We start from the raw sequence: 22,042 nt of genomic DNA on the forward strand, positions 1-22,042 counted from the left end.
TGGTTTTTCGGCTGCGAGGCATGTGGGATCTTAGTTCCCTGACCAGGGCTCGAACCCGCACCCCCTGCACTGGAAGGCAAAGTCTTAACCACTGGACCACCAGGGAAGTCCCTGGATTTTTTTTTTTTTTTAAAGATTTTTCTTTTACTTTTTGTGTCATATTAGAAAATCAGGGTCACTAACACATAAGCACACAGGTTTTTTGACCCAGTTGATGTGAATCCCTTAAAATCAGGGTCATTATTTTATAAGCACACATTTTTACCCCTCCCTTCATCATCTACCTTACTCACAAGGCTATTTAGAAAAATCAGCATCAACTTCAGAGTATAAAGACATAGAAGCCCTAACTACAAAGAAAAAGATTAATAAATCTGATTACATTAAAACTAGAAATCTCTGTTCTTCAAAAGACACCACTGAGAGTAGAAAGGCAAGCCACAGTTTAGAAGATATGTGCAATATACATAATAAACAAAAAAACTTGTATTCAGAACACATAAAGAACTGCTGCAAATCGGTCAGTAAAAGGCAGACCACCCAATAAAGAAATGTGCAATTAACAAATGAAAAGATGCTCAACCTCATAAATCATCAGGAAATGCAAATGAGAACCACAACATACACACCTACCCGAATGATCAAAATTCAAGACTGATAATACAAAGTGTTGATGAGGGTATGAACTGGTACAACCACTGTAAATTGGTATAACCATTTTGGATAACTGTTGACAATATCCACCAAACCTGAACATAGCACACCCTATTACCCACATATTACACTCCTAGGTATAAACCAATGGAAAAGGAACCATTTCATATATGCACCAAAACATATGTAAAAGAATATTCAAAATGGTGTTATTCACAATGGGGGAACATCTGGCAATAATCCAAATATCCATCAGTAGTACAATAAAAAAATAAATTGTGGTATAATCTTACAATGGAATACTACACAGTAATAAAAAGGAATGCATTAGTTCTACGCTGAATTACACACAATGACGTTGAGTGAAAGAAGGTAGAAATAGGGACTTCCCTGGTGGAGCAGTGGTTAAGAATCTGCCTGCCAATGCAGGGGACACGGGTTCGATCCCTGGTCCGGGAAGATCCCACATGTCACGGAGCAACTAAGCCCATGCGCTACAACTACTGAGCCCACATGCTGCAACTACTGAAGCCTGCGAGCCGCAACTACTGAAGCCCACGAGCCACAACTACTGAGCCCACGTGCCACAACTACTGAAGCCCACTCGCCTAGAGCCTGTGCTCCGCCACAAGAGAAGCCACCGCAATGAGAAGCCCGTGCGCTGCAATGAAGAGCAGCCCCCGCTCACCACAACTAGAGAAGGTCTGCATGCATCAGTGAAGACCCAACATAGCCAAAAATAAAATAAATTCATAAAAAAAAAGAAGGTAGACATAAAAGAATATGTACTGTATGGTTTCATTTATATTAAGTTCACAAACAGACAAAACTAATTTATGATGTTAGAAGTCAAGATGGTGATTACCTGGTGGGGAATAGGGGCAAGTTAGTGAGTGGAAGGGCCAGGAAGAGGGTGCGGCTGAGGAATTGGCAATGGTTTATTTCTTGGTCTGAGGAGTTAAAAGGATGGGTTTACTTTGTGACCATTTATCAAGCTGTATGCTTTTAATTTATGCATCTAACTGTATGTTTTTAACTTACGCAATTTTCACGATATATACTGCTGTAAGTTATAAAGTCTATTTCAAAATTTTAAAGAGAGGCAGAGACTTATCAATCAAATGCAATGTTTAGACCTCCTAATATAAACAAAATAACCCTAAGAGGATACTTTTGAAACATTTAAGGAAATATTGGGTATTTTTGGACTGGGTATTAAAATAGGATTTGTATTAAAAAATCAACATACATATCTGGGTAGCTCTTCTACTTAAGGAAGAATATTACTACATATTTATTTTCAAAATATAATAAACTTATAGAACCAGAGCCATTTTACAGATTAAAAAAACTGAGGTATACAGATAATTACTAGTCATTTACTGAGTACCTATTATGTGCCAGGTAGTGTGCTGAGTACTTCAGTCCAAAGACCATGTACTTCCCTCTGTCATGTTGTCCCTCCTACCCTCCGCCTCGCCAAGTACTTTTGGAACCTAAGTACCAATACAATTATGTTTCTAAGGGAAAATGGGTTCAATGCCACATAATCAGGAGGAAACTTGGGAACCTGAGGAAAACGTTTTGTTGTCCCATCTTCCATCTCTAGCCAGTCATTCACAAAGGTGGTATTGGGGGAAGGAAAGCAGGGGGAACTCTAGTACTGCAATATTAAACTAAACCGAAGACAATCCAATACTTGAAAATTCTGAATGGACCTTTTAGTAACTTTTGGGGTCAGTGTTATAAATATCAAGTATAATAGTAACTGGTATGTGGTTTACTCAGAATGTTCCATAATAAAGCACTGAAAAACAAAGTCTGCTGCATTTGGTAGGACTGGGATGGGATGATGCCTTTTTCATCTTTCCCTGTCCTAACATGGGAATGAAAAACAGCTCTCTTCCTTCTGCACTGAGGACAGGGTTTCTGAGATGACCTCATGACTTCATGAGCAGAAGAAAGGAACCAGGCCCTTCAATGCTCCAAGTAACATGCTCGGTGCTTAATACATATAATCTCATTCAATCCTCCCCCAGATTTATGAGCTGGGCAGTATTCTCACCAGGTTCATATGGGAAAGGAGGGTTAGCTTAGAATAACGTCCCCAGGGCCCCCGGCTGGGCAGAGGTGGTGTATGGTCCAGGCCTGAGACTAGAGCACGAGCGCTCCCCGAGACGCTGAGTCGCCTTGCAAGGCAGTCAACACAGCACGGGGACCTCAGCTGTGACAGTATTTCTGCCTGGGTACAGCATCTCTCTTGTTTAAAAAAACAAAAAAAACTAATAAGCCTCCTGTCCAGGAAAAGAATTACTCTGTTTCCCAAATGATGAGAGGCCAACGTTTTTTGTGTGTATGGTTAGACAATGAATCGGTGAAAAGGGATAAGGATAAAAACTGGGCCCAATGACTATTAGACAGCTACCATTTATGGGGTGCTTATTATGTGCCAGGATCTTACATATGGTGTTTAATTTAGTCCTTACAACAGTCCTGTAAAGCAGGTGTCTTAATTATCCTCATTTTAGAAATGACAAGGCCAAGCATAGAGAAGTGAGACAGTTTGCCCAAGGGGACAAATGCCATAAGTCAGAGAGCTCAGATTCAGTCCCAGGACTATGTGCTCCCAGGGCTCTGATACATGAACCTATACTGCCCAGATCACACGAATGGGCTCAGTGAAGGACCAGAATGGCAACATAAAAGCAAAGGCAAGAGAAAAGAATAGTTATCAATACCGCAGAAAGTCTATTACATAACAGGCACGTTAAACACACACAATCAACCTGTTCTGCCCTCATGCAAAGACTACACGTGGTGTAGCGAAGCACTCTCACTCTATAAGAAATTTATCACTGCTACTTGTGAGCATGTTTCTTTACAAAAAGTAGGGAATCAGAAATGCACAGGGTAGGCACCCTGAGGAAACAAGTCTCAACTCTGACCATAAGTGTACTAGGCAGCAGAACTGAGTGAAGCACAAATGAAATAAGCCAGAAAAACTACTGTGATTAAATTAGATATCAAGAACGCTGTGCATCCTAGCTAACTAAGCTTAAGGCAAACAGTATGTGACAATGAAGAGAAAGTCCCAGAAACATACTGGAATAGAACATGTTAATCCATAATGCTGTGTAGACTGCAAATCCCACGAAGACAAAGAAGTATAAGTATTTAAAGTATTTAAAGAAGGTTAAAAGAAGAGTCACAAGATTCGAAGGTTGGAAAATAAGTCTTACGTAAAAGGTAATAATTACATGGAGGGGTTGGTATGACAACATTTTTTCTAAGGCACTCAGGCCAAACCCAGTGAGACAGTGTGAACAAATCTGGAAAATAACATACTGAGACTTCTCTGATGTAACAGGAAGAAGATTCTCACAGGATGTTGCCCACTGGAAGGAAGCCCCTAGGACAACTTGCAACCAATCCTATGAGTGTGAATATTTTAAGAACATGAGAAAACATAATCCCTAAAATAGCAAAAGCTATCAAAATGAGTCTTTTAGCTTAAGACTAATCTATTCAGGTAGATGTGAAACTCTCTTCTACAGAACCAGAATCAATCATTAACCTCTTTCATAAATTTATCATAATTGTATATTTGAGAGTTTACTTGTTTATTGTCTAAAGCTTCAAGATGGCAGGGATGATACCTTTTTTCTTTTTGTCCTCTGTGAAATCTGGGCCACCGTCAGGATGGGATGATACCTTTTTATTGGGACTACAGTCTAAGAGTCTAACACAGCCCCTGGAACATAATATTTGCTCAATAAATATTTCTCAGTGAATTTCAACAAACAGTCTAGTTCTAGACCCAGAGAATGTTATCTTATTCTTGCCTGGATTACATGGTATGTCATTAAATTTAAGAACAGACACCTGAAATATAAAGATAAGGCTTTCTCCTTATATCAGATGAACTAGTGTCCTCCATTTCCATCATGCTCTCCTAAATATTTTCTAGTGTAAATGATAAATGATACATGTTAAATACTACCTAGCACTCTTCATCTACAGTGTATGGCACTGAGCTATTGTTAATAATGGTTAATGGCCTTAATTATACTCAGGGGAAAAAATCTTTCTTAGCAATCCCAGTTTTAAAAATATTTGAAATAAAAATAGAGACAATGACACAACATCAAACACCTTCCATGGAGCTACAAAACTTTTTGCAAAGAGATACACTGCCTGCAAAGTGATTATAAATAAGTTTGCTGGTTAGCGAATTAAGTGTGTATTAAATATTTAAAACCATATACATATATATATAGAGAGAGCCACACTATGCGATCAAACAATGGCATTTTAAGGCATAGTCTGTCAGGTTTTCATTTAGATATTAATACAGTAACTTTCCCACAGTGACCTGTGTCACACCTATAAAACCTGGGGAGAGTGTTAAAACACGAACCAAGTTTTGTTAAGGGGTTAAAAGAGCTCATGCCACTGCCTAGCACTCACTATTGGCCATGGTGACTGGCTTAACTCTGAGTGGAAGCTTGATGTTCCCTCACAGCTGCAAGTAGAACAAATTGCTCTGTGACAGCTGGACAAACTATGCAAAAATATCTGCATCTTTCCTATACTTAAACAACAAGCAGTTTATTCTCAAGGGGCAAAGTTTATTTAAGAAGTAATTATTTCTATTTATCAGCCTATCTTGATCAACTGAGAATGCCTATATTTTCTGAATACATATTAGAATTGGCTTTTGTAAAAAATCAAGTAACAAAATTAAATTAAATGACCTTACTCTACACATGATAGATTTATTTTCAAAAACAGAATCTTTCATAGGGAATTTTATTGCTTTTAAGTTTTAAGAATCTTTTGCTGGAATATTGAGTACTTAACTGCCAAATTATTGAAATGTACTCTAAGCACTGAAAATTACTATGGTAGTTTATACCCACATGAAACTGACGGATATAGACATCTTCTTATATTGCAACTAGACAAAATCTAGTCAAAAATAAGCCTATCATCCTAAGACTCAAGCTTAAAATTCACATTCTTTAACAAAGTAAGCAATACTCATGAAACCAGGAAGTGAAAGTTTCTTCGTGCTTAACTTATGTTTAAACAACTGCTATGAATTTTTAATTACTTCTACTTTTTTCTTTACTATAGAGTATTGTAACACAAGTATTAAAACTCTAGGATCATCACACTTACCTATAAGGCTTATCAGAGTTATGGATTCGTCTGTGGTTTCTGACACCAACGTACGTTGTACTTGTATAATCACATACATCACATCTATACTGTTTCTGGACCGAAGACTTATTCCCTGGACAAAGTATTTCACAGTTTTAGTGACGTGCTTTGATTAGATTAAAATGACAGCATTTACATTCCATTGTAAACAATATTTATACCACACAGTACTAACATTTCAATGAAGGCTTTCTCACTGTTTAATAAAGTTAACAAGTTTGAATGTAGCTTTACAGGTTCTCCTACATCTGCACTATCAGTGAATATAAAGTGAATATCATCTGATCTGTAAACATAGATACATTGGGTTAGCTTCTATATAACCTTGTACAAAATTCTAAAATATAATGAACCTGATGCCAGCTGCCCTGCTGATTGTGTAGCAGGTGAATTAACCAGAGATACACAGTTAATTTGAAAGGTGTTAGTCTAATCAATATTGGATATATTGTCTTAAGGAAACATTGATTTGTCAACAAGCTGTAATTTAATACTATAATACAACATTATAAAGTATGGCTACAAAGCATATCTAACAAACTCAATACAAAAAGCCCAAAGCTTTTTCACTCTGTAGGTTTCCTTTGTTTGTAACTGTCAGCTATCAAAGCAACAACAGAAGGGAAAGCAATGGCAAAGTATTAAGTGCTATATAATGTAGTATAATTATACCTAGTAAACTGACAGATTACAAGGACTAACATGAATATGCAGCTCTCCGAAATCCAGGAAACATGGATCCATGGGAACAGGCCTTGTCACTAAACTCACTCTGCAACAACAGGGCTGGGGAATTCAAATCAGGGTAAGCTTGAGGCAATACAAGCAGAATGAGTTGATCATAGGAAACTGTTCCTGAAGATACTCAGTGATTTATTTACAATTCTGTCAGCACAAAGTCCACAGCCTATTCATAGCCTGACTGCTTTATATTCAGAAACAAAGCAAGCATAGAAGCTGAAGAACAAGGCACGACAGGAAGAAAGCTTAGGTAGAACACTAGCACACACTGCATAAAAGTAAAATTGGTGATACAAAAGAAAACCCACATGGAAATTTTAACAAAACAAAGAAAATCCTTAGGTTAAATTTAAGCTTTCTAAAATTGAAAATTTCTTTTGCTAATAACTACTTTTGCCAGGCAGAACAAAATGTCCTGATTTCCTGGTATAAATCTGTAACATTAATACACACACTAATCATAATTATAATGTAAGTATCACTCTTAATTGGTAGGTTAAAAACTTGGACTTGATTATAAGCGGCACTGCTCCAGATACAGTTAAAAAAAAAAACAAAACTCTGAAAAAATGAAGTGTGAAATATTGGATAATGGTTTTGTGTGAGGAATATTACAGATCAATGACAACTAATAAAAATGACAGATGGAAAAACTTAATATAGCACAGAATGCGAGCCTGTGCTACTTCAAGCAACTGTTTCCAATGGAAAGAATATTGGATTTAAATTTCAAAAACTTGGGCTTAGTCTCTGCTCTGCCACTTAGTACCAATGTGATCATGGGCAAATTATTTCACCTCTTGAGGACTCAGTTTATTCATCTACAAAATGGAAACACTGGAACCTCCCAGCATGGTTTGGTAAGCCCAGGAGCATGCTGTACTCCTCCTTCACTGCAGTCTGTATGTTACCTGCATGTCTGTGTCAAGTCCGACCCATCACTAGCTGGAGACTCCCTGAGGGTAGGGATCTGCCTGTTTTGCTTACACAGAATCCCCAGGGCTTGGCAAATTATAGATTTACAATAAAGAACAATTTAATTAAATTTCATGAAGAAGCATCATATGAAAGTGCTTTGCCCAGAGCTCTCAGAGCACCTGTGGTGTTTGCTGACATACCTGTCAGTACAGTTTTGTGTTCCTCACTGGGCTGGGTACCTCGAAGGCAGTGACACGTCCACTGCACTCCAAGCACCTAGCACAGTATCCAGCTCAAGATGGGCACTCCACGCCTTCTGGCAGAACAAATGTCTGAGGTACCATTACATTGGATCTCTGAGTCAAAAACGTGCCACAAGTTATCTGTGCTATTGTGATGGACGCAGACTGGGAGCCACAGAAGCATGCATCTCCCCTCTTGTTTAATTAGTTTATTAAAGGGTTAAAAAAGTTTTGATAAACATGAATTATTTTTATCTTCTTTGTGAGCTAAAAACTTGTTCTTCGGCCTGAAAACAAGATTTTGAAAGATCTAATACCAAATCAATAAAGTATCAGTATAGATGTAAGTACACAGGAGGTTATCAGCCGTCTGAGTTGTTACACTACCACGATAGCGAACAGCAAATAGAGCCAAGTGGGGGTGTGAGGGTGGGGAGGAGAGGCATGGCAAGCAATTTAAAATCCATACGTGTAGCCCTAAGAAACAGAGCATGAGCCACAAAGAAAGGAGGCTGCAAAATGGAATGTGGTGGATAGACGCTAATGCCACGAAGCTCAAATTGGTTATTTTAATTTTGAGCTGACATTTCAATCTTTTTAATTCAAATTGTGCGTTTTAATTTGTTAACCCATTTGGCCAGTTTTAAATTATTGTTTTTAGAGACGGTGCTAGAAAAGACATATTCTACCGCTGGTAGTAACCACAGGTGGTGCCACTGAGTGAGTAGTACTTACTTTATTCCTTCATTAGAGATTTATGGCCCAAAGATATCAAATGTTTTAATGTCTCCTTTAAAGGGGATATGGAAACATAATGAATTAAAATAAAAGGAGGCATTTAGGGCTATTTTGTAAAAAGGAAACAAAACAGTTTTAGCTCAGCCATCTATGGCAGGAACAGATGCTATGTCATAAACTCCTTTTGCTTTGGATAGTTTTACAGGGATGACATCTGTTTGACAAGGGAATTTTGGTGCTACAGTGGTATCAAAATCAGTTCTTTCAGAAACATTCTAGAATCAGTTTTGCTTTCTGGGGTATAATTTAATGAAACATTATGGTAAAGCATTTTACTCTGCAGTTGTTCCTAACTTTAATTCTTAGGAAATCTAAAAAGGAAAGTCACCCCAGTATGTTTTACTTCTCATAAACACTATGTACTACACTTGAGACATTTAAAGTATATCAGTTTAAGTGAGCTGATGCAAGGAAGCACAGCTTATTACACTTTAATTCTCCGGATGTGGCATCCGCCTTTTCATGGAACTCTAATTAAATCTTTTGATTCTAATATTCCTATTAGCAGAAACTCGGCCGACTGGTACCTAACCAGTACATAAAAACAGCCTGTGTTGTGTTTTTAAATAACGCAGATGAAATCTGGCAGTTACACTTGGATAAGACTAAGATCACAGCAGGAAGCCTCAGTTAAAGATTGAGGTGGGGGTCTACCATCTGCAAAAGCTACGTTCTCAGTGGGTCAACTGGTACTGAGAGAGGAAAGGAGGCTTTCTTTCTGTGCTGCAGCCTCCCTGGCTTGCTGGCATGTCATCTCAGGGTTTCTGCTGTACTTTGGCTCTTACAGGACAGCACACATTGCAGAGTATATCTACCTATACAGTTGAGGCTGAGTACTTACTAATATAGTACTTCATTTAGTACTCAGAGATAAGATTCACTCACACAGTTTAAAAATAGAGGCGAATAGATGGAGCTTTAGTCCTGAAAATAACCCACATGACAACGAAGGGCATTTTTTACTTCATATGCTAGTCAATATCATCTATACAAAAAAATGCAGATACCTTCCTGAACACATTTTCCATCAGTTTTATCACTGGAAATTCTTGACTCATTAGAAGTTGCTATTGACAAGGTATCTGGAAGACTGTGTTGCTCTCTCTCATGGTTCCTCAGTTGACTCTAAAAAATTGAGAGAAATTAATATGTAATTTTCAATAAACATACTTATACAGTTACTAGGAGGCTGTAGAAGGAGTTAACTGCTTTCGTGGCCTAGTACCTAGAACACACTACTACCAATATTTAAAAATCAAACGTGTTAAAAGATTACTTGAAACATTTGACAGCTTATGGAAAGAAATACACTAGGGAAAACACAATCTTATCAAAAAGGCAGTTCCTCTTTTCACATTCTCTGAAAGGAAGCCACCACTGTCCGAGGGAGTGCTCATGCATGGCATGTGTGTGCTTCCTGAGACACTGGCGAGCCCAGAGGGAAGGGCAGAGTGTTCAGGATAACTCAGCACTTGCACAAAAACAAATCCAATCAGTTAACTTCTGCGCTTCAGCTGATTTCTGCCTTTAAATATCCACTAAATTTGTAAAAGAGACTTAGTTGGAACTGAGACTCCAAGGACATCTTCCTCCTTACGCCCACACCCATGAATCAAGAGTGCAGCAGCAAAAGAAGCTCCTGGAACTTGCCTTTGCAGCCTATTTGGATGGCTACTTGTCCAGTGGCCAGAGGCCATTTCAGAATTTCATGAGAGCAATCCAAGAGGCAGTGAATCTCAGACTCAAAGGCTTTTTAATTCCTGCTTACCTGTTTACTACCAGCTGGACCCCAATTCTGGCTAATCTGAGAAAAAAGTCGACATCCCAGTTAGCCCTTTACAATACACTACCCACCCCCCCACACACAAACAGTCAACTGGCATATTGAAGAAAAGTTCTAAACCAATGATTCAATGAACACAAGTTGCCTTTACAAAAACAGTGTTTTCATACTGGTTGTTGGTTTTAGGTAGCACTTAAAATGAAAATCACGGTCTAAGTAATCCTTGAAAGTACTGTAAACTTCCCATAAAATATAACATACATGGCTCTATTTCCACTGCACTGTCTTTCATTAAGTCCCATAGTCCATTTTTGCTTGTGCAAGGATATAAATCACTGTTGATTGGTTGTGTAGCAGCGGAAGTGAATGACTTGCATTTTGGGGCCACGTAAGATGAAAAATAGGTATTTTTTTGCATCGATGACATAGGGTTAAATTTGTGTAAGTCAAATGTGTGTACAATGTCCCTCCACTGTACATCCCCTTGTAATTCCCTTGCACTTTAAAATCAACACACATTAAAAAAAGATATACACATGGAAACACTAAACCAATAAACACAGGGCCTGTTAAGGAGGTGGCAGGCAGGGGGAAAAAGTCCTACACCAGACGACCCAGATTTCAGTCCCAACTTTAATACTAATTAGTTGGGATCCCATGGGCAGATTACCAAACTTTTCTGGGGCTCAGTTTCCTTACCTATAAAATGAGGTGGGTGGACTGTATCTACAAAGCTCCCTCCATGCTCTAAAATTCTAAGGTTCTCCGAATGATTTCGTGAACCAATGCTTACCTTATAATGGAAGGATTCTTCACACTGCTTGCACTGGTATATTCTTGTTTTACAGTGGTTGATCATGTGGCTCTCCAGGTCTTTGCTGTTGTCAGCTATGTGCTCACAGATAGGACACTGATAGGGCTGTCTCTGTCGATGGACTCGCAAGTGCTGCTTGATGTAGCCCTTGTTTCCGCTGGTGTAGTGACACAGGCGGCAGCGGTAGGGCCGGTCAGCGTTTGGGATGTACTCCACGACGTTGCTTCCTGACAAACTTGTATCACCGTTGGGTTGGCACTGGGCATTATCCTGCAACTCTTTCAAAATGTCATCGTCGGAAGCGTTTTGGTCTGTCCTTTCCCTTAATTTTTCAATCACGGTGAGTAAGGACATGCTGATGCCTGTCTTAACTTGCCCGTCTGACAATTCCTGCCTACCCTCTGGGAGTGCTACTAAGGTAGAGTTGCTTTGGTTGAAACTAGTCAATCCCTCTGAAGAGTTTTTAAGTGGTGACATCATTTTAGAATATGCTGCCAACGTACCATCTACTTGCCTTTGTCCAGTGTCTGGATCTAAAAGCTTTATATTCCCGTAGTGCCCAAGGTTGGCTCGTGTTAGCTCTGCAGCTCTTATAGGCATGGTGACCAGGGCTTCTGCAGCTAATGAGTGTAGTCTGAGAGACTCAGAATTTGTCCTTCTTCGGCCTGGTGGGGCATTCTCATCAGTAGCCAGTCCTTTATTTATTAACTCGCTGTCTTTCTTCTCTGTATTGCTCCAGCCTATGATCAGCCCCCCAATATCGACAGTACATTTATCAGCATGATAGACTTCATCTCTTCCTTCACATCCAATCTTGGCTTCTGTCTGGCTCAGGTTTTTCCCCTCTTCAATTTCAGCATTCATGAGGAAATGTTTCTGCGAAAGAGTCTCTTCAGCACTTGGCAGACGCTCCACTATCACATTAACATGACCTTTTTTATTTGGGCTACTGCTAATGATTTTCTGTGCTGATGAAAGTAGGCTATCAGCAACCACGTTCTCCTCTGCATCCGAAATCACCTCCAGCATTTCTTCCTCATTAGGGTCGAGGGTAACTGACTGACTTAGATGAACGCCCCCTTCCACGCTCTGTTCTAAAGGAGACGAAGATGATAATGGTTCTGAGCTGCAAATTTGCACTTGTACTGATGGCCCGTTATGGATACTCAGTTCATTGTCTCCAATTGCAATGACTACTGCGTGGACCCCACCAGGTGCAGCGGCCACTGAAGAATCCAGCAAGCCTAGGGGTTCATTTTCATTTTCAAAGATTGGATAGGAGCAATCAACCTCCCCAGCATGTTTCCAAGCATGTGTTTTCAACATTCTCTGCTGGCCACAAGTGTAACTACAAAACAAGCATCGATACATGCCATACTGTTCGTAGGCATACCACTTCCTCCTACCCATTTCTGCCACAGATGTCGTTTGGATGGTATGAGTCTGTGGGCCGTCCACACTTACTGGGATGTCAGGAATGGTTTCATTATTTCTTCCTGAGGTTCCCTGACACAAAGAGTTGGTGGGGCTTATGCACTGTTGGGCTTTGGATTGAGTGTGACTGTTGGCATCGTTTTCGTGGTCATTTACCACATGAGCTTCAAGTTCCTCTTGGCTTTTAGATGTAATATGGCACTCTGCGCACATTAATATCACTTCATTCTGCTGACCGTGTTGCTTGATATGATCTTTTAACACAGAAAAAGATGATGACAGAAACTTACAAAGGCTACACTGGTAAGACATAGCCTTCCCATCGTTCTGGGCAAGAGAGTCAGGGGTAAAATGTATTTGTGACATCTCAGCCCTTCTATTATCAGCAGCAGGTGACTGGGTTACTTTAGCTGGAATCTCACAAGATTCTTGACTTTCAAGAGAGTGTGTTGCAGCACTTGAACGTGACCGTTTTTTGCCAATTAAAAGACATTTTTGTGACTTTTCATGTTCCACTATCTTGCTTAACTTCTGAATAACATGGATTAATGGATCTGTTTTAGTTTTTCTTTTTTCATCAATTTCCAGTGATGAACTGATGACAGTTTTGGCAGTCAACATAGCTTCCTGTTTCCCGATATCTGGCACCAACATGGCGACACTGCTGCTTTCTTCCATATCTAAAAAGGAGAATATATGACAGAAAGAATCACCAGGTTACAGGATCATTACAGGCATATAATTCAGGAAATCTAAACTACTCTTAGATTTAAGCTAATCTAAGTATTTTCTAACCTGGGAGTTCCATATCAATATACCTGGCTATCCTCAACAGAGACTTAAATTGCTTAGAATTTTTCTTTGGAATGCTGTCCCCTATCAAGACTGATGATTGAGATGTTTCCACCCTTCATTTCTTTCTTTGGAAATGACTTTAACAATCTACATCTCCTTTTTTCTTCACTTTCTTTCCCCTAGACATCTAGCTGGACCTAATCAGTACTCCTTCTCTTTTGCACAATGCCAGAAAAAAAAAAAAAAAGACTGCTATTCCATTATCAAAGGAATACAGCCATTCCCAGGGCATGTGGAACCACCTCAAGTTATTATGAAATACTATTCTGTAAAGTCAACACATGATTGATACAATTCTTGGGAGACAACTTCTTACACCAAATATAATTGTGGTTTTATTACTAAAAGCATGTTTTTGTTTTTGTTTTTATTTTTTCTCCCTAGATCTTTGGAATTGTGAAAATATGGGCATGTAACCTATTGTAAAGGGCACAGAGTATTTTGAGAAGTATCATGCAAATGAAACTAAATAAAAGCAATGATCCAGTTCCTTCTTTTACTTCCTTTGATTTATTTTCCTGAAGATAAACCACAAACTATGCTGCGGTTTTTTCTAGAGGTCATATTAGCAGTCAACTATTACTCATACACACATACATTTTTTTTTTCTGAAAGGGAAAGGGGCATCGGAGAAGGAAAAAATTGATATTCTAGTCGTGTTTTAGGTCTAAAAAAAGCACAGAGGCCTTAAAAAAGTCATTTCCTACAGGTTATCTGTAGGTTCTAGTAATGTGTTATGGCCGAGGAAGTCATTAACATAAAATGCTTATCTTTCAGCCTAAATCTTGAATACTCTATTTCCTGGCAGTACTTTCATTTCAAACATTTCCTTTGGCTTAAAGTGAGATTAATTTGTTGACTTGGATCACATTTTTAAGTTTAGGCTTTTTTCCAGCAACAAGTTTTGTTTTTCCACATTTTAGGTGCATTCTGGAATCTTACTCACAACATTCAATAAATGCCAGCAAAATTTCTAGTGGCACTAGCTATAGACCAAAGATCATACTATTCTTAAACCTCAGTCACAGGCTCTGAATTCTTTTCAGGAGGTGAATCATGGCTCCTCTTCCCTCGAATGGCTGAATCAACATATAGGGGCCCTTTAGCCACTGCCAAGATCATACCTAAACTCCCACAAGACCTCACCAGTGCTCTGACCAGCTGCAGGCCCAGTTCTCCCCCATCAACTGACAGCAGTTATGGCTTTTCCTCTCATTTTCTACTCTTCGTGGCACACTAACTTTCTATACCCAGACCCATGTCATGCAAAAAGGTAAACATTTTACTCTCAGCTTCTTCAGTACTACTTCTTCCCTCTGTCCTGATACTCTGCTCTGTGCGATCAGCTTTTTTCTCTTCCACTTCTAGCTGCACTCCCAGCAGGGAGTGCATTCCACAGCCATTACAACAATGACAGCTATGCCAGCTCCCCAAGGCCAGTGGCCCTTTAGCCACTGTCTCCCCTAAACAACCTGAGGGCATTACCTCTCAAAAGACTAGCTCCTTTACATCTTTCTCAAGTAGAAAGAACAGAAATGTTTTTAAATCTCTACACTCAACCTTAAGTCACTAAAGAAGGGACTGGTGGGGGAAACAATTTGTTTCTTTAGAAAAACCCTTTGTGACTTCATAAGTCACCTTATTGCCCGAGAATTCCACATTTTTAGGCCAAGGGAAGCTTTGGCTCTTCATGTGATTACTGATTTCCCTCTAGGGTCATTCACTTAAGGCTTTATTTCTTTCAATTCAATTGTTAAATGCAAATGTCTTAAATAATAGCTAATAGGAATCCCTGAACATTTAATTTCTTACATAAGATTTGGTGCACTACTATAGATGGAAGGTCTCCTTCCCATGAAATGTGACATCCATGTAGGCTGACTGATAATCTGGAGGTTAACCAGTGAATATTTGCTCAACAGACTTTGCACACCCACCGGGTTACAAAGGTGACTCATTATCCTTCTTCTATTTAATGACATAATAGGAGGGAGACAGAGCAGTGCAAACTTGCTCCCTGTGGATATTTCAGTGTGTACCTTAAAAAGAAAGCAAAATGAAGAAGAGGAAGAGTTCATCTTATCTCAAGAAAAAGACTAATACAAAAGAATCTGACAAAACATTCAGATTTTAAAGCTGTGTCTGCTCAGGCATTAAGAGCTAACGGAAATTTGCAGCAGATGCTCCAATTTTCCCTGAACATTTATGTAAGTATCTCATTTTAGAGGCTGCATACATCTGGGGATAAGTACAGAAATGGCACTTATAAAACAGATATGACAACATAAAATACATCAAGAAACACCTGAAAAACCATTTGGGGTCCACATGGCAAAGTCGATGCACAAGTCTCATTAAAACAAAAGGCTTTGTTAAAAAAGGTTAGATAAACAGCTCATACTAAAGTATACACAGAGAGGAAGTTAAGTTGAATATTGGCCAACTCAAAATTTTCACCAAAATTTCACTTAGGCCACCAATGTGCATGTGCGTGTGTGCTGAATACATATGGGATTACATGTTGTGAAGTAAAATTTGAATAATAAAAGAGATAAAAATAAGGAGTACAGATTCAATCCTAGTGGCTCAAGATTGCCGACAACCTGTATTATGATAATCCGCATACTATCCATGACCTCCAAGAAGAGATCAAGCTGAATGAAACCTAAAAAAAAAAAAAAAAATACCAACGGGGAGTTGGGGCGAGTGAAGAGGTTGAGGATATAAAGTAAGAACGGCAAATTTTCTAGCTGGAATCATGAGTATCTAGGAGTTCATTATAATATTCTTTCTACTTGTGTAAATGTTTAAAATTTTTAAAAATAAAAAGTTAAAGGACTTCCCTGGTGGCACAGTGGTTAAGAATCTGCCTGCTAATGCAGGGGACACGGGTTCGATCCCTGGTCCGGGAAGATCCCACATGCCGCGGAGCAACTAAGCCCGTGCACCACAGCTACTGAGCCTGTGAGCCACAACTGCTGAGTCTGCGTGCCACAACTACTGAAGCCTGCGTGTCTAGAGCCCGTGCTCCGCAACAAGAGAAGCCACCGCAATGAGAAGTCTGTGCACCACAATGAAGAGTAGCCCCCGCTCGCCGCAACTAGAGAATGCCCCCGTGCATCAACGAAGAACCAACGCAGCCAAAAATAAACAAACAAATAAATAAATTTATAAAAAAAAAACCATTATGTACAAGCCACCAAGCCAAGTACCAAGAAGAATGGAGAAAATTTTAAATTTATAGTACTCACAGAGTTTAAAACTGAGTTAAGTGGATAAGACTAACATATTTAGAAGTTAAAAAGAATTAACAGCTTTAAAATAACCCAGCAGTATACAAGATGAAATAGTCAGAAGGCAACACCCAATGACCAAATCCTAACAGAGACTGAAGAGCTCATTTTGGTCTAGGAAGGGAAGAAAAGGCTTCTTGAAGAGGTAAGATGTACACTGTATTCCAAAAGAAGAGCATGCTGGACGTTACCCATTTGCCCCTCTGGACTGTCTCCTCTTTTCCACTCTGCTCTCTATCCCAGGAGGGATTACATCATTAGGCTCCCACGCCCCCTGGTTGAGTTATGCCAATGGGGAGCCATGAGAGGAGATCAGAAGAAGGCAGCAAAGGGAGATCAAGACATTCATTTCCCTGGTTCCCTCCCTCTAGGTCACCTTGAAGTGGCTGTGTTCCTCAACAAAAGGCCATTCTCTCCAGGCAGGCTATTCTACAGGACTCTCCCTTCTCCTGATGCTGCGAGCTCCGGATGACAGAATTATTCCTGTGGTTTGCCTATACAAATCCTACAACTTTATAAGTATCTTTGTAAATACATCCTCCTTGAATTATCCTAATTTGAGTGTGCCATTTTGCTTTCTTGGAAATTTGTTGACAAGAAAGCAGCCATAACATTAGATTTTCAGAAGCGAGAATAAGCATGCTATCTAGGGATTAGTGAAAAGATCAATATGGCTGAACAACAAGGTTTACTAGGATGAGGAAAGACTATAGACATCAACAAAACACAGGTTTTCTCATTTGGAATCTTTAGACATAACATTCGACCAAATATATCAAATTGTTATAAATAAATAAATAAATAAATAAAAGTTGTATCCCAAGCCAGAAAAGTTCTACAACCTTCTCCACTGAGTCTCAAGTCTTCCCTAAACAACGGAATCCCATAGGCAAAAGCTAATAATTAATGTCTTTCCCAAAAATAAAGCCAAATTATTTCAGTTGTCTTTATTTCCTTACAATTTGCTATTTGGTTTATTTGTACATCTAATTAGTTCCTTTCAGTTATGGCCGTATGGTTATCATACGTAAAATCAAGTTGAACAATTCATGGGGGCTTGGGTGGAGCTAGAGAAAGGCTGTAATTTTCTGTGAACATACAAAGACAGTTCAGTTTGTTATATAAAGAATCTTTTCTTTCAGACTAAGAATTTGTTCTTTCCAATTAGAAAAAAATTGTGTTATAGAAGTAATGGCCAATTCCTCGTTCTTCCACATTATCGTAATTGTAAAATATAAAATATCCATTTTGCTCCAGCCAAAAGAAGGCAGGGGACATAGCTCATGGGTCCCTCTCCTAGAGGAACCTCAGCTGTGTGACCTTAGGCAAGTCACTGTTTCTGAGCATTTTACATTCTGCAGATGTAAAACAAGAGTTGTGCTGGATGAACTTTCATGTTCCTGTCCTATAAACTGCCTATAAAAAGCTACCTTGAAACTGCTTACACGTTATTTATAGATTTACCTTACTAACATCAGCTATAATTTACTTGAATTAAAATCTCCTTAGCTTAATTATTAATTGCCCACAAAGAAAAAACCAAGTGTAAATATCAAAGTATATGAATTTCATAGTATAAAATTTCTTAGCTGGCATCGAGCCTGAGAGAATATTTGAATTTGGCAGCTGCAATTAAGACATAAGGTCTAACTAATGTTAACCAATATTCAGATTTAACATTTACTGAGCACCTATAATGTGCCAAGCAATGTGCGGGAGACTACCAAAATAAGTAAGAGGGAACCCTTGCCCTTGAGGTGCTCACAGACCAGAGAGTAGTGCCAGTGTAGATTCTGTGTATTACTCATGAAATTCCTGGTAATACTGGCCTCTTTATTTGCAGATAAGGAATCTGAGGTTCACAGATGCAAAGTAATAGCTAGTTTAAGAATTGGAATCCAGGCCTATCTGATTCTAAATCCATCCTTTCTCAATACACCAATTTTCCTCTTAATACTCAGTGTGAACAAAAAAATGTATTAAGTATAAATACTGAAAAGAGCAACAGCCCCTTACAGCTAGGCAGTATCAAACATGTTATGTCTGAGCTTCATTAAGTCTTTGGGACAGGCTAGGTGGGTGTTACACAATTCTACAAATAAGGAAACACTCAGTGCAGTTTAAGTGACTTACCCAAGGTTACATGGCTGTTAAGTGGCAGAGCCTGTGTCTTTCAAATCAATTCCTGAAATTAATACAGTCCCCTGGATCGATCTTCAAAATCCAGCTGTGGCCAAGAACGAAAGTACATAGTATCAAACATTTCTCTTTCTTGGTGAAACACAAAGTAATGATTTTTTTTTTCCGGCAGTGAAAAATTGCCCAATATTGCATGTCAAAAAGAAATTCAGAGGAAATGTTCACGCAACCCATTACGTGACGCAAATTTACATAATTTACCTAACAAGCAGATTCCAGGATTTTGCACCAGTTAGAAAAAATAGCTCTGGAAACTTCTCCAATAATTGTGTATTTTATGTTTTAGCTCAGAATTTATCTAATTAACTCAAAATACTATTGGTTTTACTGATAACACTTTCTCATAAATAAGAAACTATAAATTGTATATTGCCATTTTAATCTTAACCAAAACTACAATCTAAAGGGTGACTGCAAACTTCCAGCAGTTCTACAACTGAACGGCATCATGAAAGATAAAACGCAGGGTACTGACCTACATATCTTATAAGGCACTTTCCTGCGCTGGTCCTACATTTCTTTGCTACTGTTTCTTATACTACCTAGAATGAATCTAAAAGATCAAAGAATGGTATTCATTTCACCTAGAATGCAACTTTATCGATTATGGTTAAGTAAACAGTTTACTGCCAGGGCAGAAAGCACGTATTTGGCTTTCCCCTGAAATTAATTTTAAACGAGTTAGTGAAGTAAAGAAATGAAGAGCCAGGCTTTCTCTTTTAATCAGTAATGCAACCCATACATTGAATCAGAGCAGAGTACTGAAGAAAGTACAAACTCAAAGAACAAATTCAATTACTGATAAATCCAGTAATTGCCGGATAGGAGAGATGCGGCCTGACAGCAAATTACAGCCCACTGCAGTACTAAAAAGATCGCCTACGGGCTGGGATGGTGGCCTCTGCCTAATTAATCATCCAGGCCTTCCACACACAAACCATTCACTACGGATGCCCCCAGGTCTTACACGGCGGGAGCTTTTCCCAATGATCTCAGCGATCTCTGGGGAGACCACTTCATGGAGGAGGCTCGAAATAGGTGCAGAACACCAGAACGGCGTCTATGTACTAGCTTTTCCTCCACCAAGCAGTGGCTTGGGAGATGCGGGTTGAGAAAAGAAATCAACAGACGCGGTGAGGACACCGTTGTTCGCTCCATCCCGACAGGCCTAAGGGGTTTCACACGTGCAAAGGGGAGGGAAGCGACACCCGGCGGGTCTGCCTGCGGGCCAGGCTGGTGAGAGTACGCGGGCAGCGGCAGGTTCCCCCCCACCCCCAGGTGCAGGGCAAGCCCGGGGTCTCCACAGGCCTTGCTGTGGGCGGCACAGAGGACTGAAAAGGGACACGGAACTTGGGGCATGTGGCCAGCATCGGGCGGGTGTCTGCAGGCTGAGGAAGCCGGAGCCGGTAAAGGCCTGAGGGGAAGACGCACATGGCCGGCGGCGGCGCTAACAGCGGGCGGAGGGGCGGCCCCGGGGCGCGGTACCTGCGGTCGGGCGGCGGCTGCTGCTTCCGCGAGCCTCCTTTGGCCGGCCAGGAGCCCGGCCGTGCCCTCGCCCTCGTCCTCGCCCACCTCTCTCCCTGCTCTTTTCCCTCTTTTCCCCCGCTTTTCCCCTCCTCATCCGGAGCTCCAAAATGGCGGCGCTGGGGACGGATCACGTGAGCCGCGGGCAGATCAGGTGACCCGAGTGGCGGGCGGAGGGGGCGGGGCGATGCTCAGGCCCCGCCCATGGGCATCCCGGGGCGCCGGGCTGGGCAGGCGCGAGGAGGATACCCTGCCCGCTCACTGCAATCCCCGGCTCCTGGGTGCGGTTAAGGCGCGGGTTGTCGGGCTCCCACGGCCCAAGCGTGGCCTTCTCAGTGGTCGTTGGGTCTAGAAGTCAGTGAGTGCTCACTTTGGAGTCTCCCCACGTCGCCCAAACCTGCTGTGGGCTAGGTTTCCTTTCCCTCACTGGCTCTCAGCAGTGGGCGTGGACATTCTTTACAGCCCTATGCTTCTGAATTTGTTACAGCTTTTGGTTGGGCTATACTTTTTTGTGGTGTTCTTGGCTAAAATGTAGAGGTGCTACCTAGGTTCATGGCTGGACTTCAAGCGTGCCTGGTGAGGGGCAGAGCTGGCCCTGGGAAATCTATTTGCTGGAGAGATTGAGGATTTTGAGGGAAAGAACTCATCCTGAGAGTTGTAACACCGGACTTGGTAGCTTGCTTCACCTGGTAGCACAACCTCAGTCCTCTGAGGGCACCATGGTGTTGGTCATTTGGATCTGTTTTATGACATACATGCCAGCTTTATAAGCAGTCCTGTTTCCATCCCCCTGCTGACAGTAAAATGCAATGTTAGTTAAGCGTTCCACCCAGCTTCAGGAATGCTGGACAGGTTTGGTGTATTGGGAACTACACAGCAGGGTGCTTGGATCCAGACTGAGCAGGTGGGCTGTGAACAGTAGGAAGGAAGTAAAACTGAAGATTCCAGTCATAGTAATGAACTTGTTCATTGAGATACGGGCATACCTGGGAGAGATTGTGGATTTGGTTCTCTGACCACTGCCATAAAGCGAGTCACATGAATTTGACCTCAATTGGTTGCCCAGTGCATATAAAAGTTTTGTTTACACCCTACTGTAATCTCTTAAGTGTGTAATAGCATTATGTCTAAAAAACAGCATACATGCCTTAATTAAAAAATACTTCATTGCTAAAACATGCTAACCATCATGTGAGCCTTCACATTCATAATCTTTTTGCAATAATAACATCAAAGGTCATAGGTCACTATAACAAACATAATGAAAAGTTTCGAAGTATTTTGAGAACTACCAAAATGGGATGCGGAGACATGAAATGAGCAAATGCTGTTGAAAAAAATGGCACTGATAGACTGGCTTGATGCAGGGTTGTCACAAACCTTCAATCTGCAAAAAATGCAATATCTGCAAAGCTCATTAAAAAGAAAAAATGAAGCACAATAAAATGAGTTATGCCTGTATCTCTTGGGGACTTCCAGATGTACTTAGAGACCTTTGCAGCAGGCTGGACTCTCAATTATCAAGTGGGAGAAAGATCCAACAAAACCTTGTCATTGTTCAGAG

General features: G+C 40.3%; 1 protein-coding gene across 3 annotated transcripts in view; it reads right to left on the reverse strand.

Annotated features, from left to right (window-relative positions):
- Nucleotides 1–20,580, reverse strand: part of ZNF507 (zinc finger protein 507) — a 47,021-nt gene extending 26,441 nt beyond the window's left edge. Inside the window, exons 1-5 of one of the 3 annotated variants that reach the window (XM_059905622.1) lie at nucleotides 20,440–20,528; nucleotides 18,889–18,982; nucleotides 11,153–13,287; nucleotides 9,584–9,701; nucleotides 5,836–5,950 (exon numbers count right to left, since the gene is read on the reverse strand). In XM_059905622.1, coding sequence (XP_059761605.1) covers nucleotides 5,836–5,950; nucleotides 9,584–9,701; nucleotides 11,153–13,285 — 2,366 coding nt within the window. In that variant the 5' untranslated portion in view covers nucleotides 13,286–13,287; nucleotides 18,889–18,982; nucleotides 20,440–20,528. Of the gene's footprint in view, nucleotides 1–5,835; nucleotides 5,951–9,583; nucleotides 9,702–11,152; nucleotides 13,288–15,399; nucleotides 15,480–18,888; nucleotides 18,983–20,439 lie in introns of those variants that run through there. The other 2 variants (XM_059905621.1, XM_059905623.1) reach the window with 2 other exon arrangements.
- Nucleotides 20,581–22,042: the final 1,462 nt, after the last annotated feature.

Source organism: Balaenoptera ricei, chromosome 19, assembly GCF_028023285.1.
Source record: "Balaenoptera ricei isolate mBalRic1 chromosome 19, mBalRic1.hap2, whole genome shotgun sequence".
In the NCBI taxonomy this organism is placed as follows: Eukaryota; Metazoa; Chordata; class Mammalia; order Artiodactyla; family Balaenopteridae; genus Balaenoptera; species Balaenoptera ricei.